This window comes from Thermochaetoides thermophila (assembly GCF_000221225.1).
Source record: "Thermochaetoides thermophila DSM 1495 unplaced genomic scaffold scf7180000011822, whole genome shotgun sequence".
In the NCBI taxonomy this organism is placed as follows: domain Eukaryota; kingdom Fungi; phylum Ascomycota; class Sordariomycetes; order Sordariales; family Chaetomiaceae; genus Thermochaetoides; species Thermochaetoides thermophila.
The window spans coordinates 1,064,889-1,089,885 of record NW_006383038.1 but is presented as its reverse complement, the minus strand read 5'-3'; the positions used below and the strand labels follow the sequence as shown (position 1 = coordinate 1,089,885).

Here is a 24,997-nt window from a genome sequence, read left to right as displayed (position 1 = left end):
TTCCCAGCCATGGCATTTTACACGCTCTATACCAACACAACGCAACGGTATTAACAAATCCTTTGATGCACATCTTTGAGCCTTCCAGTGTCAAAGAAAAAAACCGTTGGACAGAAATCTTCCTTCCAGCATGCCTGCATGCATGCATAGTATTCCAAGTTAGTACTGTAAGCGCCGCGATGAAAAGGCAGGTGAGAGAAACGAAACGAAACAACTGGCTTGGGATCTTGCCGAGCCCGAAAAGCGGTTGCATATGTTACACAGAAGCACAGCCTGCCTAGCTCGCTTGTTGGTAGTGGAGCGCTTGTGTTGTGTGCCGCAACCAACCACTCACTGAACCCAACCATCCAAACATCAGGTGGAGCACTGGGGCAGAGAGCAAACTGTCCCAGTGCAGGCGGCTGCTTGCGATGTGAAGTGGATGAATACATGGTTCCAACAGTTAGTCTGGAGTCATGAAACAAATAGTTGGGGTCTGGAAATAATGGCAAGGCATATTGCTTGGATGGGTGGGATTCTCTGGTGAGGTTTACGGTGCGCGGGACATGAGCATCCGGGATCATTTTGTCATCCTCACCCAGGTATTAGTCCATATGCTCTGCAATGAAAAAATCCAAATTCACCATCTCATTCCCGTCCGGCTCGGAGCCAATCCCACCATATATGCCAAGCCATCGTGATGTTAATGCTCATATGGAAGATAATGCTTAACCCTTTTTCTCTAAACACTGGGCAAGCGGCAGATCTCCAACCCAGTAACATCGCCAAGCCTGCAATTTCATGGTGTCAAGTTTAGAGGTAATGCAAATGAGAGGTACGGCTAATCGCTAATGTTGTGCTCCCGTATATGAAAGGTTTGCGGTCACGGACTACAGCCCTCTGATGTTTGACACCCGGGGGGCCAGCCGGAGATCTGCCATGGTGGCCTGCCATTTCGGATGCGAATCTCCGAGTCGAGGGTTTCTAGTTCACTTAAAGTACAGAGCAAGCTACTCCTATTGCCCAATCCGCTCTCTGTGATAGCTCGATGACAGAAACCGATGCACCTGAAAGGTAGAGTCCAAAGCTCACGCAAGATTTGAAGGAGAGAATGCATTGTCAGATGCCATTAGGAAAGTATTTGACAAAGCATTTGTGGTCATTTGCTAGTTTTGGGAACCGGTAAGAACCGGTAAGAATGGCTATAGTCTTGATCCATACTTCGTCTTGCGGTTGTGGGCGAGGAGTGTATGCTGTGTTACAGATCAATGACAACGGAAGACTGCCAGACTGGCGCAGTGTATTTCCTCCAATTCCGCGGAACAACCGACTGACTGCAGAACAATGGCAGCAATCTTAGCTTAACCTTGCTCAGTCTTTGTTGAGAACCTCTTTGTCCTAATGTTATCCATGGCAGAAAGGCGTCCAAATGCATCCACAGAGAGAGAGAGAGAGAGAGAGAGAGAGAAGGGGCTTGAATTGCAGCCTTGCCCCTAAAGCCCTGAACCCATAAGCTTACTATACCAAGAAGGTTACGTCGACCGGGTGTCTACAGATGCCAGGTTTCAATCTGTAACAGTTAAACATCCAGCACGTGCTGCAGTACATGGCTGGATCATTCTCCCGTTTCCAGCCCATCATTCTGGAAGCCTTTCCTACCAGCTTGCATCCTAGACGCTAAACATCCCATCCGCGACGTGGCAACCTACCTACAAGTCAGAACTTTTCGTAGTACGTATAGGATCCATCAGTTAGAGCATGTCAGATCTAAGACCCTTGATGGCAGTGCTGATCGGCCCGCCCGGCGGCCTGAGCTTCAAAAGGATGCTGCCCCAGTAGGATGGTAAAAATAGGCATGTCGCGGATGGGGATTGGTTGAAGGGGGGCGAGCCATGACATGAGAGAGGTGCTGGCGCGAAGGGTGTATGGGGGTCCAGGGTGAGGGTTGAAGGTCCTGTAATAAGCTACTCGAGTCGTTGCTGGAAGGGTAGTAAGCTATACGGGGTTGAGAGCGAAGCTTGAGACTCGTGAGTTGATAACGGCGAAAATTATCCTGGGGCATCGGAGGATCACACGGTCACAAACCGTAGAATTGCAGATTTCCATTATTACGAGTGCACATTCCAGTTCATCGATTTCGAGTGAAGTAAAAAAAATGATATGGAAATCCAATAAACTCTGCAAGATTGAATGCAGCAATGGTCGTATCAAGTTTCAGTGCATCTGGCAAGCTGTGAGCTGGTTGAAGATGGATTTTCAGCCAAGATCTCAGGATCTCGATCGATCTCTTGCGATTCTGGCCGAGAGGGTCTGATTATGTAAGGGAGCCCAAATTGGTGGGTCCATAAATGGCTGGTCTTGGCGTCTTGGCTTTCTGTCTGTAAACTTCACCTTCACAGTAAAACCATCATCAAACTCATCGCTGACTGACCCCTAATCTCATATAAATTCCACTCAATATCGTCAATTAAGTTCTGATCCCCAATTTCAGCGACTTAACTCCCAAATCTTTTTAATACAATCAGAATAGGACTTCGAGAAGTTAAAAAAATGGTCCGAGAAAAAACGCCCCTCCAAAATCTCAAAAACCAAGAAAATATCCCCCCTCGACCACCATCTCCCTCTGACCGATGAGTGTCTTCACTTCAATGACATTAGTGAAGTCCCTCATGACCTGAAGCGGTACATCCTTCATTCATGATATCACCACTTCGACTCGATGCTAACAACAAACCAGATACTTTCACCAACGCCACAGTCTCTTCCTCCACTACGCCTACGACATCCGCCTTACCCCGTCAGCCTGGTTCGGCGTTACCCCAGAACCCATCGCCCGTCGAATCGCGGCCGACATCCCCTCCCACTTAGGGTCTACCCCCTCCAAGGACACCATCGTCGACCTGTTCGCCGGCGCGGGAGGGAACACCATCGCGTTTGCCTTGGCAGAAAAATGGGCCCGGATTATAGCGATAGAAAAAGACCCCGCTACGCTGGCGTGCGCGCAGCATAACGCGGCGGTCTACGGGGTCAGTGAGTGTATTACGTGGGTTCTGGGGGATAGTATGGAGTACCTCTCTCGCTTACGCCGCGCCCGACTCGAGGGGAAACCCCCCGAGGAAGTGGGCGTGGATGACAGATTGTGGCTTGACCCAGCAAGGACGGTGTTATTTGCGTCGCCGCCGTGGGGCGGGGTCGGGTATCGCGAGCAGGAGGTGTTTGATCTGGAGGGAATGCAGCCGTATGGATTGAGAATGTTGCATGGGATGTGTTGGGAGATGGAGCATGTACTTTATTTGCCGAGGACAAGTGATTTGAGGCAGATTGCCGCGTTGGTGGGGGATGGGGAAGACAGAAAGATCGAGTGCGTGCAGTATTGTATGGATGGAGCGAGTAAAGCGCTGGTAGCATATATACCTGCCGAGAGGGGAGATCAAGACCAAGATGGGGGAGGGGGGAGGAGTGATGAATGATACCTCCTAGGAGAGGGGAGACGATGAAGTTGGGGATGTATGATGAATAAAAAAAAAGACGGATGGATGCGTTATATTAGTGTGCTACAGTACGAAATATACTTAATCCTAATTACCCAGGGTGAGAGCGACCTTGAGGAGGGAGGTATGAAGGAAAGAAAAAGGCTGTTATTTATTATTACTACTAAAACTCTTTAATCCTAATCCCATACCCATCCGTCTACAACGCTCTAACAATAGTCCTCTCATCAAACACATCCTTCACCAAGCCCTCCACACAAGCCTCCACATCTACCTGTCCCATCGCATACGTACTCTCAAAAGCATAAATACTCAACTGCCCAAAGAACGGCCTCAGCACCTTCGCAACCAGCTCATCCTTCCTCTCCAACCCAACCTCATCACTTATCCCCCCCGGCGTGCCCAACAACGGCCTCCTCGCCCCCGAAATACCACCAACCGTTTGTGTCTGCACCTCTCCATCACGGAAGGGGATACTGACGGCGCCTAACTCCTCACAAACCTCATCCACCATCGCCACCAACCTCCCATTCCCTTCGGCACGATACACAGCGTCAATCGTATCCGTCACAAACAGCCACTCATGCACCTGCCAACCCTCGGGCGCGACACACACCAACAAATCTAACAACTTCGCGGCGCCGAGCAACGCCGCACAGCCATACGTATCTGCGGCCACGGAATGATCCGGTGCAACAACTGCCGCGAGCGCGGCGTGCAGTTCGGCGTTCAACACCGGCCAGAGAGGCGCAAGATGCACGGCGCTGATGCGCAGGATCAGCGCGCGGAGGAGTAGGTAGATGTCAGAACGGGTCGTCGAACTTGGTGAGCTCGTCGCCGTCGCCGTTAGGAGCTCGGTCAACTTCTCGATGAGTGCGGGTAGGTCCGAGACGAAGGTATCCACAGGACACGCCAGCACCAGGGTCGCGATCCTCCTCAGGTTGAGCTGCGTTTTCCGATCGGCCTCTAACCGGGCCGAGGTGGCCCCCACGCCAAAGACAATCCCCGCCGTGGAGGGAGGTGTGAGGCGCGATAACAGCTCCGGCATGCGTTCCTTGTCATTGGCGCACCACTGCCTAATTAGGGGTAAAATCGACGAGGGAATGAGGGACAGCGGGCGGAGGGAGAAGAAACGCGGGTCGTTGAAGGCGTCGGAGACGTCTTTCCTCCAGGGGGCCTTCTGCCCTGCACTACTGCCACTTCCTGAAGAGCTGGAGGAGCCTGGCAGTGGCAGGCGGGAAAGTTCGTGTAGCAACGAAAGGGCTGAACGATTGAAAGTGTCGGGGAAGGACTTAGACCGTAAAGCCGGGGCCAGGACGTTGGAGGAGATAGAGGAGGCGGCGGCGAGCACGCGGTCAGGCTCAACGAGGATTTTGGGGAGGGAGGGGACGATGGAAGCGAGGATGCCTACGACGTCGTCGGCACGGTCTTGGGGAAGACGGGGGCTGGATGTGGTACGGGTGGGGGGAGAAAGAGGGCGTTTGGAGGAGTCGGGGATGTCCGAGAAGCTGATGGGGCGGGTCGTGAAGATTGCTGTGAGGAGGCGGAGGAAGAGGTCCTGGTATAGTTAGCATACTTTCCTTAATAAAGATATCGAGATCACGAAGAAAAAAAAAATAAGATAGGGAAAAGGGGAGAAAAAGAAGATGAAAAGATGAAAAACAAAAAAAAAAAGAACTTACCGCCAATTCTCTCCTCATTCTCTTCTCCTCCCCAAACCGCGTATTATCCACCTTCTCGCCAATAACAGCGGCAAACTCCAGCAAACATGGCAGCGTCGCCCGATGCGGAAACGGATTGCCCAACAAATCTCTCAAAAAAGCCATACAATCCCCCCATATCTCATCCATCGTATCGTCCTCCAGCTCCCTGATATAGTCCACCAAAAACACCGCCAAATCCACATCCGCCAGATCAATCGTCAGCGTGCTTCTGCGCGAGGGGTCCAGTGCGCTAGGATTACTCCGGCTGTAGATGGCGTTGAATAACGCGGGCACGGTGTGCTTCGGTCGGGAGCCGTCTAGTGCCGGGAGCAGACGGAAGACTTCTGACGCCAAAGACGGGTCTGGGGATTCGAGGGTAGTCCGCCAGATGTGGATTGCTGTTTCCAGACATTCGAGGGTTTCGGCGGCAAACAGGTGCTCGAGCAACCTCCGAGCCCGGTTGCGCATCCGGAGGGAGGTGTAGTTCAGACTCGCTGCGCTGGTCATATCCACACCCTTACCCTGCCCCTGGCCGGGATGCCCCCAAGACCAGATCGTAAAACATATCCTGACTGCATCCTGAAAGGCCAGTAACACTGTGAGTCTATCGTTGGCGGTCGCGCTCCTCCCCTGGGCACCGCCAGACCCTCCCCCAGAGGAAGTGAGGTTCGTACTGGATGACGACGATCCCTCTGATGAAAAGACTCCAGACACCATGTTCCCGAAAAAGCCTTGCGCTTGTTCAGGGTGCTTGGTCACCTGCGCCTTGGCCTCCTCCGTCAGGAGTCTGTCGTGAGCATGAGCCAGCACCTGCTCTAACCCATTTAGCAAACTTATGAGCGTCGTCTCCGGGCCTGCCTGCCCCCCATTGTGCTGATGGCTATGATTAACGGAGAAGAGCTTCTGTAGATGCGAGAACGTATTCCCAATCTCCCGACACAACGTCTCCACAAGCGGTATCACAACCTGAAATATCCCCCCCTCGTACATGGGCAAACACGCCGTCAAAAACCCCACCCAGCTGTCCAGCACTGGCCGGCTGCTACTGGCCCCCAGGCCGGTGAGGATACACTTGAGCAGGTTAGCAGGCGGCGCCTTGTCTGAGGGTACAACAACCCCCGACAAGGAGCCCCCGACTCCCCCTTCCTACATCCCCCGCAGCAGCAGCCGCCTTCTTCTCGTGTAGTGCCCCGTCCGAAGCTTCGTTTTCCTTGGTGCCCGACGACGGGGCCAACTCCCTCAACTTTAAGCTAGCATACACCACATCCAACAACAGCACCTGCACATGTGGATCCGTGCCGACCGCCAACGCATGCGCGAGCTTGTCGAGCAGGATTGTGTCGAGGCGCAGGCGAGCGAGGGGCTCGGCGTAGGGGGAAAGCAGGATTTGGTGGAGGAGGGTGAGGGATGCGCGGTGTAGTTGCGTCGGAGGGGTGTCTGTGGCACCATCAGAAAGGGGGGTTGTGGGGGGGTCATGGGCTAGGCAGGCGAGCGCGACGTGCAGGAAGAATTCTTGGAGGGGGATGTCGGCTTGTGTGCCGGCTATGACATTTGTTAGCGAGATGAGAGGAAGAGGTGGTGAAAAGGGGACGTACTGATTTCGGAGAGGGGAGGTTGGTAGGCGTCAGACTTGACGAGACGCTTCGCGAGGACTGTCCATATCCCCTCCGGCGCCCAGCGAAACACGCTAGAGAGAGAGCGGATGTAGTACAGCGCCATGTCGAGGTCATCGTCTTCGGCAAACGGGGTCGGGCAGGCAGACGGGCCGAGTTGGCGGCGTCGCAGGAAGGAGATTGAGGCGAACTTAGAGACGAATATGGTGAACATCCTGACAAACTGTTAGCCTCTCGAGCACTCCTTAAGCCACAGTAAAACCGAAGCACCTACTTCTCTACTCCCACCATCCCCCCCAACCAGCCCTTCACCGTCATAAACAACTGCGCCTTCTCTTCCGCGAGAGCATCGAGCATCAAAAACATCGGTCTTGTCAACATAACCTCATAATTCTCCGCACCGGTCAGTCTCCCCCCTTTACTCTCCCCCTTCCCCTTCTTCTCCGACCCCACCGAACTCCCATAATCCTGCAACGTCATATTCCACAACACGCAAAACCTTCTCCCCCTCTCGGCCTCCCTCCTACAAAACGTCCCATTCATTACCTCGCCTTGGATCATCAGACTACAAATCGCCGCCTCGATGTCTCTATTGTCCTTCCCCAGCGCGGTTTGCAGTGCCCACAGGCTTCTCACAACCTCGACGTGGTATTTAGGGTCGGAGGGTGACAAAAATGCCCAGGCATGGCGCACCAGGGGAGAGACTAGCTCCGAGAGGGAGGTAAGATTGATGCGGGAGACGGAGTAGAGGGTTGAGGACAGGAGAATGATGGAAGTGTATGTTGGGAAGGGGATAGTTGTGGGTGAAGATAGGCTGTCGTAGAGAGACTGAAGAAGAGTTGGGGTGTTGAGGGGGGTTGTGGAGGGGGATTTGGTGATTGCTTGGGTTATTATCCGGGTCCGGAGGGAGATCTGGGGGTTGGAGGGGGATCGGAGAGAGGTGCAAACTAAGGAGGAGGCTTTGGCCAGGAGGAGGGAGGATAGGAGAGCAGGGGGGAAGGGAGACGGCGAGACGTCGAGGTTGCCCTGGTCGGAGAGGTAGAAGGAGCGGATTTTGTCGAGAAGGGAAGGGATTTCTGGTGTAGAGGTGGCCGTGGCCTCAGTCTTGCTGGTGAATGCCCTCTCCGGGACCATATCAAGCAAGCTGGAGGTAATATTAAGCGCCTCCTCGACTAAAGTTGGCGCTAGATCCTCCGCCTCCTCAATCATCCCCAGGACGGCGAGCACCAGCAACGGCGCGTGTATCGTGACCATGTCCTCCTCGCGCACATTGAAATGCTTCAGCATAAACCTGACCAAGTCCAGCTTTGCACTTCTTTCCCCCTCACTCAGCTCTCCCGGCCCAATAGCCTGCGCCATGAGCGTCAACATCTCACTATAAATCAAGCCACTCTCAACCCCATCAAAAAAGACGCTCGCACTCCTTAAAACCTCCGCAAAATCCGCCTTGTTCGCCGCACGTCCCTTAAACGCGCGCACGCTGTCCACAATTGGGAGAAACAGTTCAGGTACGACCAATCCCCCAATCTCCCACCTATCCATCAACGACAAGCAAATCTTGTACGGCCTAGCCCGCTCAGTAGGATTCGCATCCTTCTCGTTGGACCGAATCATACTCAACAACGCCCTCGTCAGCGGCTGTAGCCCAAACTTCTCAAAGTACTCCGTCCGTGACGCCAAATACCCCTGCGCCGCCGCTCCCGGATGCGAAGGCGACTCTGCCGTCGCAGCCCCCTCCCCATGCCCCTCAACCGGCGGTTCTGGCCCCAAAAGCCACGTCCATAGCCGCCGGTTCAAGCTCATATCCCTTCGTACCGTCACCCCAACCGCCGCCCGCAGCAACAATTCCAAATCCCCCGGCTTCGCTTTCCTCTGTAATATCTCCGAATGCAGCGGCAGGTGTGTCACCAACAAATCCAAAAACCCCCTCTGAATCAACAACTGTTCGTCCGCCAACCCAGCCGAAAAACATCTTATCAGCAGCCCCGGCTCCGGCGAAGTAACCAGCTCGGCCAGCCTGGCCGCCGTCTCGACCTCATCCTGCGAAATCTGCTCCCCCGTTGCGTGATATGGCTGTCCCAAACGGGGCAAACACCGCGTCAAGTACGCCAACGCCCCCGGCCGCCTCGACGACCCTGTAATCCCCGCCAGAAAGAAACACTGCCAGAAGAAATCATCTCCCGTCCAGTGCACCTCCGTAATGGCATTAGTCGTGCTGGGGCGTATCGAGGCCTTGAACCGTTCCACGAGCCTCAGCGTGCGATCAAAGTCCTCGCTTGTTTCCTCCTCCAGGCCCGGGAGCAGTGCAAGGATGATACTCTTCATCGCGGGGCGCAGGGCGCGCGGGTCGAGGTCGACGAGGTACCGCTCCAGCAGGTCCAGAAACGGCGCACGCACGGAGAGGGAGGCGAAACTTAACACTGGTGCTAAGCCTGGTAGGTAGAGTGCCAGATCGCGGGATAACCCGTCCCGGCCGATGACGCTGAACACGTAGGTGTAGACTTCCAGTGCTTTTTGGTGCACTCCCGATGGCAAGGACGGGTTGAGGCATTGTGCTAGGCGTTTCGCTACTGTTGCCTTGGCTGGGATGGCTGTGACATTCCCCGGTCGACCCTGTAGCGCCTTGAGCAGTCTGTTCAGAAAACTGATGTAGTCGGCCCACTCTTGCAGCGCGGTGTCAAATAGGGAGAGGGCGCGCTCGACGTTGCTGGCATACTTTCGATAGTTTTTGTCTTTGTGGGGGATCTCGTCGTCGGCGCTGCCGAGGGTGGTTAAAGCGCTGCGCCAGGGTCTGGAGGGCGCAGGGGATTCGCGGTCGGAGGAGTCGGGCGTGGAGGGGCGCGCGGTGGGTGCGCCGGCGGGGGAGTGGGACATTTTTTGGGAATTGGAGGGGGCGAATTAACGGTTTCGCTGGGAGGATTGGGAGATTGAGGACATTTCTGTCGAGACTAGAAGTTTATATGTGGCTTTGGGTGATGTTTGGGGGAAATCGGTTGGAGAGCTTGCGACGTTGAGCTTGGTGATGGGGACGAGGAGGACAGTTTCGCTGGATCAACCTGCCTTGCTGGCCACAGTGTGAGGTGGGAGGATGTGGGGTTTTGACACAGTGGAGGTCCTGTCGGTCCAGGTACCGGCCAATTAAATTGGACAAAAGGTTGGCCTGCTTGCGTGGACCTGGAGCTTTATCTTATCATCTATCTTATCTGGATTATCTTATCCCGCGTCGTCATCGCTGATCGTGTTCCTACACGCAACTTCAACATCAGGGCCGACTTTCTCGCGAGGCTCACGCTAACACGCTTCTGACGCAACTGCGCCAAGATATGGCAGCAGAGTGGACTGCTCCTGACGCCAGCTTGGCGTCATACTGAAGATCAAGCAGATATGCGAATATCCTTACAATATCCCAACCAAAGTCAAGGTTGAAGTAGAGTCGAGTCGAGCTGGTCTCCGACAATGACCCAAAATAACGCCCCCGAGTCCGTCGCCGCGGAAGGCACGGTCGCTGGACAACAGACTGACACCACAAAGCCTGAGCCGTCCTCCCAGCCTGCTCCCGAACCTCCCTCCCAAGTCACAACCGACTTTCCTCCCAACAACAAACCCAACGACGTTCCTGCAACCGAACCCGCGTCTTCTTCCCCCAGGCCAACCGAACCCCCCGCTCCCCCTCCCCCAAAACCCACAATCGCCCTCTCCCCCCTCGACATAGCAACCCTGACCTTCCCGGACGGCACCCGCGGCACGTTCCCCGCTCCCCCTCAAACCTCCGCACAATCCGTCTCAACCCCCTCCATAGCCAGCGGCCACGTTACTCCCCAGCGGGACACAGACACAGCCAGCATCACCTCCGTCGCTGGGACTTTGAGGGGGGTTACTGGGACGGCGGGGGATCTAGCTAGTTTACTCGCCGGAGATGGGTTAGGGAGGAAGAGTAAGGCGTGGCGGGTGTTGAGGGCACAACAACAAGCGTGTGGGGAAGGGTCTGGGGAGGAGGGTGAAATAACAGAGATTGAGGGGTTAGGACTAGGCGAAGGGATGGAAGGGTTTGAGCGGGAGTTAGACAACATCCCTGATACACTTCCCGACGATGAGAGGTTGGCTTTGTGGAAGGGAAAGCTGAAACATTATCTTATACTCTCGTCGGCGGGAAAACCAATCTGGAGCCGGCACGGGGACTTAAGTCTGGTGAACTCAACCATGGGTGTGGTGCAGACAATTATTTCGTTCTATGAGGGGGCAAGGAATCCGTTATTGGGATTTACGGCTGGGAAGGTAAGGTTTGTCATTCTGATTAAGGGGCCGCTGTACTTTGTCGCGATTAGCCGGTTGAGGGAGAGTGACGCCCAGTTGAGAGCTCAGCTGGAGGCGCTGTATATGCAAATTCTGAGCACGCTGACGCTGCCTATTCTCACAAACATCTTTGCACATCGGCCGTCGACAGACCTACGTGGTCCCCTACAGGGGACGGAAAGTTTGCTGGCCAGTCTGGCGGACAGTTTCACAAAGGGGTCGCCGAGCACGCTGCTCAGCGCGCTAGAGTGTCTGAGGTTGAGGAAGAGCCAGCGGCAGGCGATAACGAATATCTTTTTGAAGAGTCGGTGCGAGGAGCTGTTGTATGGGTTGTTAGTGGCGGGTGGGAAGCTGGTTAGTGTGATCCGCCCGAGGAAGCACAGCCTGCATCCGAGTGATTTGCAGCTGATTTTTAATATGCTATTTGAGAGTGGGGGAATTAAGGGGAATGGAGGGGAGAACTGGATCCCGCTTTGTCTGCCGGCGTTTAATAACACGGGCTATTTGTATATGTATGTCAGTTTTCTCGACGACAAGGCCCCGGACGACCAAAACCAACCTCCCGAGTCATCTAACCTTGACGCCAGCAACAAGAACTCCAGCAACACACCAGACGACGACCTAACAGCCCTTATCCTCATCTCCCCCTCTCGAGAGGCCTTCTACGCCCTCCAATCCATGCGCACTCGCCTGGTTTCCCAACTCCTCTCCACAGGCTATCTTTCCCTAATCCGTTCGACCGCACTCTCCGGCCGTCCCTCCATAACCTCCATCCTCCCCAAAACCCCGCTCCTCCACTTTCTTTACAAGTCCCGCCCCAACGTCCAATGGTGTATGTCCTCTCTTTCCTCCCTCACACCGCCCGGGGCAACAGCCACCGAAACCCTGTTGGCGAGGAGGAAATTGATGAGTGTCTATGAAGAACTACATGCTGCCCTGCATGCTAGGCATGCGCATTTGAGGGTTGTTTATTCAACGGCTGACGAAAAGGAGGGAGAGGGACTGGCGTGCTTGGGTTGGAGTACCCCCGCGTTTGAGGTGTATTGTGTTGCACCGGGGTGTGTGGGACGGGCGGGGATGGCGAGGGAGGTGAATCGGGTGGTGCAGTGGGCGAGACGTGAGGAGGAAAGGTTGTTTATCTTGGGTGGGGGGGTGTTTTAGGGGAGGGGACTAAGGATGAGAGGTTTGGGAAAAGGGGAAGAGGAGATATTCATGAGGGCAGAGATGGGCAATGGGGAGGATAGAGAATAAAGGGGAATGGATTTTGGTTGGGAGAGGCTTGGTTCGAAGATACCTGATAGAGCTGAGTGTTTGTGTTATGTCTGTATCTTGCAATCTCATACCCATTCTCAGTATTGCCTTCTTCATTATGACTCTGCAAGGGGTAGATTGGAGTTCGAACTCCCTTTTCTCGTGGTGAATGCCCCTTTGGCATCCTGGGAGCAGAAAGTTGTTGTTTCTGTCCTTTTTTTTTTTTAGCTCCTCCCATAACACAATCTTTTGTCAAGCAGCGTTCCTGATTGATTCTTGCTTCTCTCTAGAAACCTTATGTTGACGAGACGAGACTCTCTGTCACGAACAACATCTGAAAAACATCCCTGACTGACTTATACAGATTTATACTCTCCCTCAGCGCCAGGGCTTACCTCTAGCAGTCAGGATTCTATCGTTGAGTTGGTCTTGACCCACTTCTTTGGCAGCGACCTCTACGGCAATGTAGAATTAGAGTATATCAACTCAAGGATGAAACTCTACGTCAGGGATAACACTTAGGGTATCTTGAATCCTCAATAAGATGTTTTCAAACCCAGTAAATAACCCGTAATATGACAAACCCCATCTACGCAGAAACCCCTTTTACAAAGAGAACACCTCAAGTCAATGACTGGAGAAATGTGCTTGGCACTATCTCTAAACATCAAGATCGCTGTCGTGTCCTTAGGCAACTTACACACAATGGTTCATGTAGACCATGAGATGCGACCTTGCTTTCACTTTATGAATCCTTGGCCAAGATTGGTTGTCACGGCGCTCAGTCGTGGCTTGATCTCCATTATGGTCCGGACCCTTCTTGTTGTATCAGCATGAAGCTCACAAGGCCCCCAGCCACGAAGCCTCATCAGAACAGATACTGGGAGCAGCTGCTATCATGCATAGGGGCGGGGTCCAGCTTTTGGAATCGTATGACTCTCATAAGAGTTTCCGATTGGTGTGAAAGCTTGCTGTCACTGGCGATAATGGATACTGTTCGAAGTATGACTGACATAGAGCCAACCCCTTCTCCTGCTCACTGCCGCTTCTCGGTGTGAGCGCCAAATTTCGCTGCTCACTGCGAGCGAAGAGAAATTGTGCCTGCACAAAGCAACTGCCCATTGTGAGTGCTTTTGATAGGGGATCACCAGCCCCCAGCTAGTCTACTCTGCTGAGTGTGACTGTCGAGGTCTCCCGTCCGCTGTAGATGAAGAGAGCAGCAGCCAAGTGCCACCGCACACTGAAACTGCTAAAACTCTCATTCTGCGAATTATCCCTTTATCCGCAATGGCTGCTGAGTGTGAATCCCGAAGAAGACATAAGTTGTAGAAGTCGCCGGAGCAGCCCGGCTTGTAACCGCCTATAGGACAAGGTAAAATCAGAAGTATCCTCAGCAGGATTTGCGCCAGGGCAGCCTGAGCTGACGATAGGACAACTTCTTCACCCTTCAGATCGGCTTGTCTTGAAACAGATTGCGACACTGATATTGTCAGTGGAAGTTCTACCAGTAGGCCAGTACTAGAATCGACCTAGCTACGACCGCAGATGGTGTTAACATCGGGTTGCTCGCATCAGCACAGAGTTTGCTGCAGCAGTCATGTTAGGGGCCCCCACATCCTTGTCCTTGAGCTTTGCCTCAGTAGAAAAAGACGTACCAGATTCCTTGGGATTAAGCAAATGCATACAGCAATCCTCGCTCGCGCAAACTGTTCATTATCGCGTCCCAAAAGCTGTCAGCCAGCCAGCAATATTACAACCGAGAAGGAAGCATCTAACGAGTTGCTGAGGAGGAGCATTACGATGGGATGGAGGATAAGGAGGTCGATTCGGGTGTTAGGTCTTGGCGGGGTTAAAGGGGGAGAGTGAGAGAAGGCTGAGGAAGGAGAGAAGGCAGCCTCGGGTCTAACAGCACCGTCAAGCTTGAACAGGATTCCACAAGTCAACCAGATGACCCCTCCGAGATCTTGACGCCCTCGGAAACAGTAAAAGAAAAGCCTGCCGTCAGCCTTACCAAGTCCCTGACGGACACTGAGAAGACACCGACGACTGCTCTCCCCGTTTTTGAAGCTACTTACACTGAAGCCTTGATTACTAGACCGGTTTTCATGGTCAAGGAGTTGGTGAGAGAGCTGGTGAGGATGGGAGGGAGGGAAAGGATTCAGGGGCTTGTTTATTCTGGGGAAAGCCAAACTGCAGGTCATCTCAGGGTTAGGATTGGAAGTTAAGGGTTAGGGGTTTACGAATGGCAACTTGGCGACGGTGTTCTTGGACAGTGAATGAAACTTAGCGTTGCTTCCATAAAAGACAAGTTCAAAGACATGTCCAGCTTTGTGAATCATGTGTTCCTTTCTAGCAAGATTCCAAAGATTGAGACATCTTGTTGAGATTGTAGCTCGTGTGTTGATCCAGTTGGAATATCATCAAACTTGGCCAAGTCTAGGGTCCCCTAGGCCAGACCACTGGTTAGCTTTAGAGAAATAGCCTAATATGCGTTTGATTGCTTTGTGTTTTCCTTTCATTGGTCTCTTTTGTTTATGTTGTAAAGGACAAGAGTCAAGCCTGACTTCGTGAAGACATTAGATGGAGAAGCAATGACACTAGGTATGGACAAATGCCAACTCCAGATTGTCTAGCTGGACAGCCTGATGTGTCATGACTCAAAACCCGAATTGTGACCGAGCCAACTGGACAAGATTCTACTCAGCCAAGCCAAAAAAAACGCCACATGGCCACTCTGTCAACAACCACGCCGACACAGTTAAACACTTCCAGAAGCCAGGACAGCGTTGCAGGCCGCTGTGTCGCGTTTAGTGGACCCGGCATGCTAAATCAAGGAGGGTAGCGTTTCGGACCGTCGAACCCCTTGGGGACGCGGGAATCAAGGGCCAAAGTTCATGCTCAGCCGGTCCGCACGCCATGCTTCCGGTATCTGTGGCCCGGCACTCCGGGATTAAGTGGACTGTTGGAGCGTAGCGCCAGCCTGGCCGTTAGAAAGGGGCATGTTGCAATGCGGCGGCAGTTGATGGGCAACTACTGTGGTAGCTCCCCATAATGCGGGGCAGATGAATCTACTAATGCGTTGAGAGCCAGAGACGTCAATATGAAGAAGAGCCGCAGTCGTTAGATTTGGTATAATGGAACATAAGCCTCTCAATAGATTGTACGATCTCGGGCTGTGAACCTCATTCTCACGCCCCGGAAAGGCCAGCTTGCAGCCAACTTGTCATCAACCTGGTGGGATCTGGCGCCGACGGAAGGGATCACGACGGCAACACACCCCAGGCCTGGTGGGCCAGCCCAGCGCCCAGATGTGGAGAGACTCGGCAGGCGATCGACGGGTAAGCACTGTGTCTAGAAAAGCAGGTCGAGGGCATTCACAACTTTAACAGTGGCTGAACAACGGAGTTTCGTCCAATCCATAGATCAAATCATGTAACACAAAGATCACGAACCCGGATACCGGCTGTCATCACTCCGATCGAATGCATGCCGACCCTTTTAACCCTCCTACCGTCTCCCTTCTACCCTAACACACACTGTGCATCCACCGATCGCCCCACAGCAACTCCTCCCCACCGTCTGTCCTTTTCAGGAAGCGCAGCTGGCAGCGCCGGCGGTGCCAAGAGCGGTTAGAGGCTTGCTGCGGCGGAAAAGACACCTGTTCACTCGCACCTCAGCCCGCCAGCAACCCCCCCAGACTGGGCGCTCCAGCACAAGCTACAAGAAGGCGAAAGCCCAGCACCACAGGGCCACACCACTTTTCTTCTGGGATATCCTGTCCTCGACCACTCCTCCTGTCTCTTGCACCATCTTGTCGTTGTTTGCCTCCTCTCTGGTCGGTTTCTCTGCTTCGACTTTTCTTCTTCACATCTAAACAACCCCTTTAATTGCCGACCACATCAGGTTTGTGCCACCCTGTGCTCCCATCTCAATACTTGATATCCATATTCCTATCCCCGTTCATTTTCGGTGCTGACCCGCAACAACAGTCAAAATGCACAAGGCTCAGAGGATTGCTCTCAGCCTGCTCGCCGCAGCGGCCTGGGCCTCGGCGTCCGACGTCATCCAGCTCAAGAAGGACACCTTCGACGACTTTATCAAGTCGAATGACCTGGTCCTTGCCGAGTGTGAGTTCCCCAGTAACCGACACACCACCAATTGATGCTGACAGTACAGTCTTCGCCCCGTGGTGCGGCCACTGCAAGGCCCTGGCGCCCGAGTACGAGGAGGCGGCAACCAACTTGAAGGACAAGAACATCAAGCTCGTCAAGGTCGACTGCACCGAGGAGACCGAGCTCTGCCAGGAGCACGGCGTTGAAGGCTACCCGACGCTCAAGGTGTTCCGTGGCTTGGATAATGTCACCCCTTACAAGGGCCAGCGCAAGGCGGCTGCCATTACTTCCTACATGATCAAGCAGTCGCTGCCCGCCGTCTCCGATGTGACTAAGGACACGCTGGAGGAGTTCAAGAAGGCTGACAAGGTCGTGCTGGTGGCCTATGTCGACGCCAGCGACAAGGCCTCGGCTGAGGTCTTCAAGAAGGTCGCGGAGAAGCTCCGTGACAACTACCCCTTCGGCAGCAGCAGCGACGCCGAACTCGCCGAGGCCGAGGGTGTCAAGGCGCCCGCCATCGTTCTGTACAAGGACTTTGATGAGGGCAAGGCCGTCTTCACCGAGAAGTTCGATGAGGAGGCCATCCAAAAGTGGGCCAAGGTCGCGGCCACCCCGCTCATCGGCGAGATCGGCCCCGAGACCTATGGCGAGTACATGGCGGCGGGCATCCCGCTGGCGTACATCTTTGCCGAGACGCCCGAGGAGCGCAAGGAGCTGAGCGAGAAGCTCAAGCCCATTGCCGAGGCCACCCGCGGCAAGATCAATTTCGGCACGATCGACGCCAAGGCGTACGGCGCGCACGCGGGCAACCTGAACCTCAAGACGGACAAGTTCCCGGCCTTCGCCATCCAGGAGACCACCAAGAACCAGAAGTTCCCGTACGACCAGGACAAGGAGATTACGCACGATTCTATCAAGCAGTTCGTCGACGACTACCTGGCTGGCAAGATCGAGCCGAGCATCAAGTCGGAGCCGATTCCTGAGAAGCAGGAGGGCCCCGTCACCGTCGTCGTCGCCAAGACCTACAACGACATTGTCCTCGACGACACCAAGGACGTGCTCATTGAGTTCTATGCGCCCTGGTGCGGCCACTGCAAGGCGCTTGCGCCCAAGTATGAGGAGCTCGGTCGCTTGTACAGCAACTCGGAGTTCAAGGACCGGGTTGTCATTGCCAAGATTGATGCGACGGCCAACGATGTCCCTGATGACATCATGGGCTTCCCGACCATCAAGATGTATCCTGCTGGCGCGAAGGACAAGCCGGTTACCTACTCGGGCAACCGGTCGGTGGAGGATATGATTAAGTTTGTGGCTGAGAACGGCAAATACAAGGCGCTGATTTCGGAGAATGAGGAGGAGAATGCCACGGCTGCCAGCAGCAGCAGTGAGACTAGCGCTACCCCGACCTCGACGGCCGCGTCGGAAGAGACAGCGGCTAGCGAGACTGCTTCTGCTGAGGAGGGTAAGGAGACTGCCCATGATGAGCTGTGAGGGGTGTAAGGACAGGCAAAAAGGGAATGGTGGGAGGAATGAATTGTATTTTAGTGACATAGGGTTGGGATTTTTTTTTTCCTTTTTCAAGGTTCTTTAACTGACTACCTGATACGTACAATGGGAATGAATGAATGGGAATAAGGGTTGATTGACATTGACAGATTTGCTTCGTTTAAGAAGCGATGAGGGGGTGTGCCAAAGATGTGTCAATGTCCAAGTGTAGTGCTTGTTTACTCTTGGACAGCTAGGCTGTCTGTGAAGTGTTCACTGAGCTATTGTGTTGACTCTACCTGTGTAGAATGGCCACTTGTTCCTCTGTGATTGCCCTTAACTCTTCGGCCCTCTCTGTCCCAGCAGCAGGCTGCCGCTGCCGAAATGCCAAGTATGAAGTTGATGATGTTGATGCCAAGTTCCAACGGTCTCTGATGTGGGGCAGGGTTGACGGCCCGAAGACCTGGGTCCACTTTTTTCCAATTCGATGAAGCAATTCGCTCGCTGTCATCCCGCTCTCTGAGGTACCTGGGGCTTTGGGCTTGATCTTCTGTCTGTGTGCTGAGAGAGGCGGACATTTTGTGTGGGAGTGACCAGACGACTGGCTCACCGCTTTCTTGATTTGTTTACTCTAAAATTGTCTTCGATACGATACCACGTAAACATATTTAGGTGCGACCGACCCTCAACGAAACAAGCCCCTCCTCCTCTTCCCTTGTGATCAAGGGTCAAGCAAGGCAAACCTCTTCCTCCCCCTTTCCAAGTCCTCCAGTCCTCTCAAGCCAGAGAGCTATACGAACGAAACGAGACGTACCGCGAGACTCCTGCACGTCGATCGAATCCTCTACGAAGCTAAAAAACCCGAACGAATAAGGCATAACCGAACCGATTGCACAGAAAACAAGAAGGCAAGATGCTTGCGATCACGTCACGGACCCTTGCGGCGCGCATGGCTCCCATGAGGCTTGCCCGTGGGTTTGGTACTTCGTCTGCCAGGCAGAATGCCGCTTCTGGAATTAGTGTGAGCCCGCTTCCACCGAGGAAGCCTATCGGTGCGCTGAGGGGAGGGTGGGTTCTCTCTCTCTCTTTCTTTTTTTTTTTTTTTTCAACACAGGTGCCTTACTGAACTCGACTGGAATATTGGGGAATGAAACTGAAGAAGTTAGGAGGGATTGACGTTCTGTCCTGGGGAAGCGTGTTGTAGGGGGCTAGACGGTAGTAGTCAACCGTTACTCTACTGCTTGCCCGCATATATATAACCTTGGAGATTGGAAAGGGACAGTTGAGGAAAAATATTTGTCAGGACTCTATGGCTGACTTATCCAGACTCTTCGGCTTCTTCCTCGGCACCACCGCCGCCGGTGCCGGAGTCTATTACTACGCCGTGCAGGAGTATAAGGCGTCCAACGAGCTGCTTACTGAGGACATTTACGTGCGTCTTTGCATCTGACCCTTTTATTCTTGATTTACCTACCTCCCTTCTACTTTTACTTCTTTTACCTCTTTTTTCTACCCTTCTACCCTAGTTCTTTTGAAATTAGTTCATTGGTTTGCCTTGCTTTGCTTGACCTAGTAATGCCTTTTCTTCATCTTCCTATGCTATTACCTTTAATTTGCATTGCTTGCTTGCCGCTGGCGACTTATTTAAGAAAAACTTTGACTCTGCTGGTTTGTCTTCAGAATGGCCTTTTTATTTCTTGCCCTGTCGCCATTTGAGACAGAAGGGAGGGCATCGGGGAGCGGAGTGGCTGACTTGTTGTGCGTTGGCGCGTGTGTATAGGCTCTGCAGAGAGCGGTCGACCGGCTGAGTGGGTATCTGGGGACACTAGAGGAGAGGTTAGAGGCGTTGGAGAGGAGGAGTCGGAGGTGAGGCGTTGGAAGAGCAAAAGGTGTTGACATGGTAGAGAGGGTAAGGAGTTGAGGGAAGTTTTCTTAGAGGATTTCGTGGAGGGAAAGGATTATGGTTGTGCTTTCTGTACATGGCGTGGCTTGATTACACGATCTTCTGTTGACTTCGTTTTGCCAGAGGGTAGAAATGGAATGAATTGACCTCGATATGGCTTCTTACCTCGACTAACACCGTGATGTCTGCCCTTCCCCGGCCCCCGACCAAGGGTCCAGGGTACGTACCTCAAAAGTGGGTCCATAGTATCAAACATCCCCGGACCCTCTCTTCTGGCTCTCTCTCACATCCTCCATTCCATCCTCCAACAACCACCACCATGAACAACTTCGGCGTCATCGAAATAGCCAGCACCACCACCAAAACCACCCCCGGCTGGGCCTACGTGCCTGACACGGGGCCCACGCCCCCGCAAGCCCTCCAGCCCCCCACCAACCGCAAACGTGCCGCCCGCAACCAGCCCGCCCTCAGCCTATCCGATCTGTCAGCCCGCGAAGAGACGCGCGTGCGCAAGGAGCTCGAGGCGTTAGATAGGGACAGCCATAGAGATGTGAATATTCCCATTCCGGCGAAGCCGGGTGGGGGGAGACGTACGTCCCCAACAACAACAACAACAACCCCCAATTGGTGATGAAAAAGGTGCTAATGGGAGCTTGGTTGGTCATGAACAGCGGAAAAGAAACACACCCCCAACGTGCGACGTATCCTCCAATCCCAAAAAACCTTTGCCAACCATTTAGATGACTACATTGCTATGCTTGCGCTGGCAGAGTCGAATCCTGCTGCGGCGGCGGCGATGGCAGGGACTGGCGGTAAGTTGAGTGCCGCGTCGTCGGCGAATGCGTCCAAGAGTGGCTCACCGGCGCCGGCCGCAAATGCTGGGGCGGGTGCGACGCAGAGCAAGCGTGCCCAGGCTGCCGCGAAGAGAGCGGCGGCGAAGGAGAAGGCTGAGGAAGAGGCTAGGAAGAAGGCTGCTACTGCGGGGGGGAAGAGAGGGAGTATGGTGCATGTGCAGTTTGTGGAGGGGAAGAAAGAGGAGGGGGAAGATACGCCTATGTTGGATGCGGACACCCCTTCGACATCGATTGGGGAAGAAAAGGGAGAGCAGAAAGCGAACAGCTACCCCCGCTTAAGCACTATCCTCCCCCCGTACACAAAACCCCCTCCCCCGTCCCACCCAGGTGACGATGACCCGCTGCTAGTCTCCCGCGTGCCACCGTTCCCGAGCGACGAGGAGTTGAGAGAGCTGATGACGGCGCCGCCGCTGAATTATTTGGAGGCAAGAGGGAAGTTTGAAGAGGACGAGCCGAGATATCCGGTGAGGGTGTTCTGCGGGGTGTGTGGGTATTGGGGTAGAGTGAAGTGTATGAAGTGTGGGAGTCGGGTATGTGGGTTAGGGTGTTTGGAGGTGCATCGGGAGGAGTGCGTGACGAGGTATGGGTTGTAGGGATGCAGTGTGGAAAAAAAAAAAGGGGGGGGGTATATGAGGGGGCTCTAGTATAGATGGGTGGACGGCGTTCAGGTTGATGATACCCTTAATTGTTCAATTGAGGTATGACATTGCTTTTCGGATTCATCTCAGTTGACTTGAGCTTCAGGCATCCCGGAAGAATCGTTAATTGCATCAACATCGTGACAGCGGAGGACATTGAGATATGTACAAGGCAACACCCCTGACAAGAACAGAATATGTACAGTCTGAAGCGAACGAAAGGTCATCACGTCCTCATCATCGAACACATGTCATCCCAGCACACTCGTCCTATCATCCATCATACCATCATCTACTATTCCCAAAGCCAGCCATGACACCAGAACACCCAGCAAGAAAGTCACAACCCCATAGCCCATCCGTGCCTGAGTCTGCGCTCTCGGAAGTGCCTAAACAAAGCATTCTCATCATCAACCCGTTAGCGAAGTCCCAACCAGCCCTTCAGAACATCGAATTCCCAAACATTAAACCCCCGTCAGCGTGAACTTAACATCCCCGCCCCTACTCGCCACACCCACACACACGGCCTCCACACTCCCCGTCGGACACACCTCCCTTGCGGCTGCCACACACTGTACCCATCTCTCCTTCGTTAACGACACGACCGTCTCATTCTCCCTCACAGCCTGCAACTTGATCTCAGCCGCACCGGACCTCGCCGACACTTCCCTTTGGGAAATGCCGCACTTCGCGGTTGCCGAGGGGGAAGTCGAGAAGGAAGGGCAGATAGAAAGGAGGGAAGTGGATTCATCCTTTGTGGGGATTCTCCTGAGCTATGGTTAGCACCTCTGCAATGGAGAGAGCCGGCGGGATAAATAGGGGAACGTACTTGGAGCGATCCAAACAGACGATATTTGTCGCGATAAAGCGCGAGTTGAGAAAGGCTGTTGAGCGGAGACGAAGTACTTCGTAGTAGGATTGGGGCACCAGGACGCGTGGGTGGTGGTATTTTTCGTTCCAGTCACGGGGGACGGCCGCGGCGAAAGAGAGGGTGAAGAAACCCAAGGAAGATAGGAGAATGAAGAAGAAGCGGGAGAGGAACATCTTGGTCGTGTTTGGAGAAAAGGTAAGTTGTGACGGTCGTCAGATTGTGATAGACGGAGTGGTCTCGTCAAGCAGAGTGAAATGCTTGAATGGAAGGTAAGAGACGAAGGTCTCGGGCCAAGCTTGAGAGAATGAGATGGACTCGAAGAACTCGAAGACGTCGTTGTCGTGATATACCCGCTCAGACCAAGCCAGATTGAACAAGCTCTCAAATCAACGTCGGAAAAAAAAACGGATCTCTCGACCAAGTCGTCACAAAACAGATGCCAGCATCAAATCTGCCTCCAAAACCTCACACAAAGGACATCAGACAACAATCGGGGAATACTGAGCTCCCTTAAAGTCCCGTTCGTGGATACACAAACGGACCAGTATGACGGAAAGACGGAAAGCCGGCTGGCAGCAAGCTGCTCTGCACTGCGGTGTATGTGAAAGCAAATGCGTGAACCCGCGCGCGGTAATGGAAAAGGAAAGGAAGGAACGAAACAAAGTGAGCCGAACAAAATCGACGTTCTGAGCTCGAGGTAGAGCAAATGATGGATTGTTGCTGAAAGGTGAACGAAGGTGAGGATTGAGGGAAGATAGGTTTTAACACCAAATCCTACCAAACCAAGAAACATTCCAAGTTCTTCAAAGACCCGCCTTCCACGTAGGCAGTAAGTACCATGTCACCATCTCCTCCCGTCAACCGAACGATTCGTGTGCCATCGCGTCTCCGGCGGGGAAGGACAGAAATCGTGTGTGCTTGGGTTTATGGTGAGGTTCAAGGTGAGGTGAACCCACACACCCCCCTGAGTATGGACCCCTGACTTGACTTGACTCCGACGTCCACCCACTGGGACCACCAGAGCTCAAACATCGATCAACAATCGCTCCAATCAAGAAGGGTTCAAGAACGCCCACGTAACTCAGCCACGCATCGATCGATGAGATAGACGGGCTGTGCCTGTTTGCGAGGTCATGGACATCGAAATCTATTTTCTATGCGTTTGTAGATCGACGATGTCCAGCCAGGCCGCTGTTAATCCGCATGACGCAGTCTGTTTCCTTAGTTTCTCACGATGAATCTCAGAAAAGACCCGTAGCGTAAACCATACCTAGTTTGCGAGATCACCCCACCGCCGGAAGAATTCATAACTTGCCTATAGGGCGTCAATGATCACGACAGTGTTGTGTATATCGTTGCATTATAACGGCCTAGCTGTTTCGAACACCCATGGCAGGTAACCACCGACCCTACCTTGCATCGAACGAATTCCCATCGGGGAAGTTGAAAGTTGCAAGGGGTTGTTGTGCAGTTTGACCTAGGCGGGGTCACTGGTGAAACACAGCCGAGAGCGGGACCGTGGACAACCATGTTGTATCCCCAACAAACCTTTTCAGATGGATCTCTCGAGTCATTTCAAATAGCAAAATAAATAAATAAATAAATAAATAAATAAATAAATAAATTTCAACTGACACAAATTATTGATGGATTTGTTCAAATGTCCACTATCACAGTGTTTAAGAAATGGAATGAAGCATGTTGTTATTTAGCGATGATAAATGCGTGATGTAAGGATGGTGTCTTAGAGTCGATATGGCAGCGTCACGACGTTGCAGAGGACATCATTCTCCGATATTTTAGACCTGCCCACTTTGAGGGTATCAAAGACAGGCAATGTTTCAACTTAGCGCACGCCGACGATCCAGACATTTCTTTGTGGTGATGAACGTGTATATCAAACTATACTATTGTTGGCGTTGATCATCGAGACGCTCGGTACTTCCAAGCCACCTACAGCATCTGTAGATCAAACTCCGTGCGTCTGCATCGCCATCACAGTGATCGATGGATCGATCGATCGCCTTTGCCATGCGGATTGACCAGTTGTTCCTTGCAAACAAACCGTCAAGGCTTGAAGCAAACGCAGAAACAAGCCACTCCCGTCTGCAGAGAAACACACCACGACAGTTCCTGTGTGGGTCGTACTTTAAGGTTACACCCATATTTAGCCCGGGAAGTAGTCCTTCGCATCATCTCGTTGGAATGGCCCAAACCGTTCCGAAACGGAGGGTAGCTTGGTGCTTGCTTTAAGTGACCTACAGTGGTTCATCCCGTCAGGCTAGCTAGGGTAGGTAGGTTCGCTCGTACTTGGTGTTCCCCCTTCCCGAAACACTATCGAATCTGTCGTTAGCAAGTATACTTCTAGACCTACTTAGCTCTTTCGTAGAACGCCAACCTATGCGCCTAAGTGACCTTCATCTGTCTACACAACGCCCTTTCCCGACTATCCTTACAACATCGAGCTTTAGAGCCTATAGGTAACATGAGTTACAATGCCTCCCACAGTTTTACTGAGATGACTTAGACTCTTATTGAGCTGAGTGGTTATGGTTCTTATGCCCAAGGTCCAAGAGTAGCACCAAGTTTGTTTAACCCGACTTACAGCACCAGAAAGCTTTCTCTAGTGTCACAAACTGTTGTTAGCCACGGTAATCGCCTACGTATTTCACAACCACTTGCTTATCACTCATAAGTGTTTAAGCCACGTAGTTCGCTGCAGGCCTACAGCCTTAAGGTTAGTCGATCAATGTAGCGAGCAATGTCGGCTCTTCCATATTATTAGCCTCGATCAATGTGGGATA

At 53.1% G+C, this 24,997-nt stretch overlaps 7 protein-coding genes across 7 annotated transcripts; 5 read left to right on the top strand and 2 right to left on the bottom strand.

Annotated features, from left to right (window-relative positions):
* Positions 1-2,177: 2,177 nt before the first annotated feature.
* Positions 2,178-3,449, top strand: CTHT_0067390 (uncharacterized protein; the record flags this gene model as incomplete). The annotated part of the gene is made up of 2 exons (XM_006696969.1): positions 2,178-2,212; positions 2,717-3,449. The coding sequence occupies 2 exons, from the start codon at positions 2,178-2,180 to the stop codon at positions 3,447-3,449; spliced, it is 768 nt and encodes a 255-aa protein (XP_006697032.1).
* A 220-nt stretch (positions 3,450-3,669) lies between these two features.
* On the bottom strand, positions 3,670-9,660 carry CTHT_0067380 (uncharacterized protein; the record flags this gene model as incomplete). The annotated part of the gene is made up of 5 exons (XM_006696968.1): positions 3,670-5,028; positions 5,153-6,244; positions 6,324-6,715; positions 6,769-7,001; positions 7,061-9,660. 5 exons carry the CDS (start codon positions 9,658-9,660, stop codon positions 3,670-3,672), a joined length of 5,676 nt encoding a protein of 1,891 aa, XP_006697031.1.
* Positions 9,661-10,242: 582 nt separating this feature from the next.
* CTHT_0067370 (uncharacterized protein) lies at positions 10,243-12,240 on the top strand (the record flags this gene model as incomplete). Its single annotated transcript, XM_006696967.1, has 1 exon — positions 10,243-12,240. The coding sequence occupies one exon, from the start codon at positions 10,243-10,245 to the stop codon at positions 12,238-12,240; it is 1,998 nt and encodes a 665-aa protein (XP_006697030.1).
* Positions 12,241-16,324: 4,084 nt separating this feature from the next.
* On the top strand, positions 16,325-17,933 carry CTHT_0067360 (uncharacterized protein; the record flags this gene model as incomplete). The annotated part of the gene is made up of 2 exons (XM_006696966.1): positions 16,325-16,457; positions 16,507-17,933. The coding sequence occupies 2 exons, from the start codon at positions 16,325-16,327 to the stop codon at positions 17,931-17,933; spliced, it is 1,560 nt and encodes a 519-aa protein (XP_006697029.1).
* A 907-nt stretch (positions 17,934-18,840) lies between these two features.
* On the top strand, positions 18,841-19,377 carry CTHT_0067350 (uncharacterized protein; the record flags this gene model as incomplete). The annotated part of the gene is made up of 2 exons (XM_006696965.1): positions 18,841-18,995; positions 19,254-19,377. 2 exons carry the CDS (start codon positions 18,841-18,843, stop codon positions 19,375-19,377), a joined length of 279 nt encoding a protein of 92 aa, XP_006697028.1.
* A 772-nt stretch (positions 19,378-20,149) lies between these two features.
* On the top strand, positions 20,150-21,691 carry CTHT_0067340 (uncharacterized protein; the record flags this gene model as incomplete). The annotated part of the gene is made up of 3 exons (XM_006696964.1): positions 20,150-20,420; positions 20,502-21,166; positions 21,677-21,691. The coding sequence occupies 3 exons, from the start codon at positions 20,150-20,152 to the stop codon at positions 21,689-21,691; spliced, it is 951 nt and encodes a 316-aa protein (XP_006697027.1).
* A 95-nt stretch (positions 21,692-21,786) lies between these two features.
* CTHT_0067330 (uncharacterized protein) lies at positions 21,787-22,366 on the bottom strand (the record flags this gene model as incomplete). The annotated part of the gene is made up of 2 exons (XM_006696963.1): positions 21,787-22,090; positions 22,152-22,366. The coding sequence occupies 2 exons, from the start codon at positions 22,364-22,366 to the stop codon at positions 21,787-21,789; spliced, it is 519 nt and encodes a 172-aa protein (XP_006697026.1).
* Positions 22,367-24,997: the final 2,631 nt, after the last annotated feature.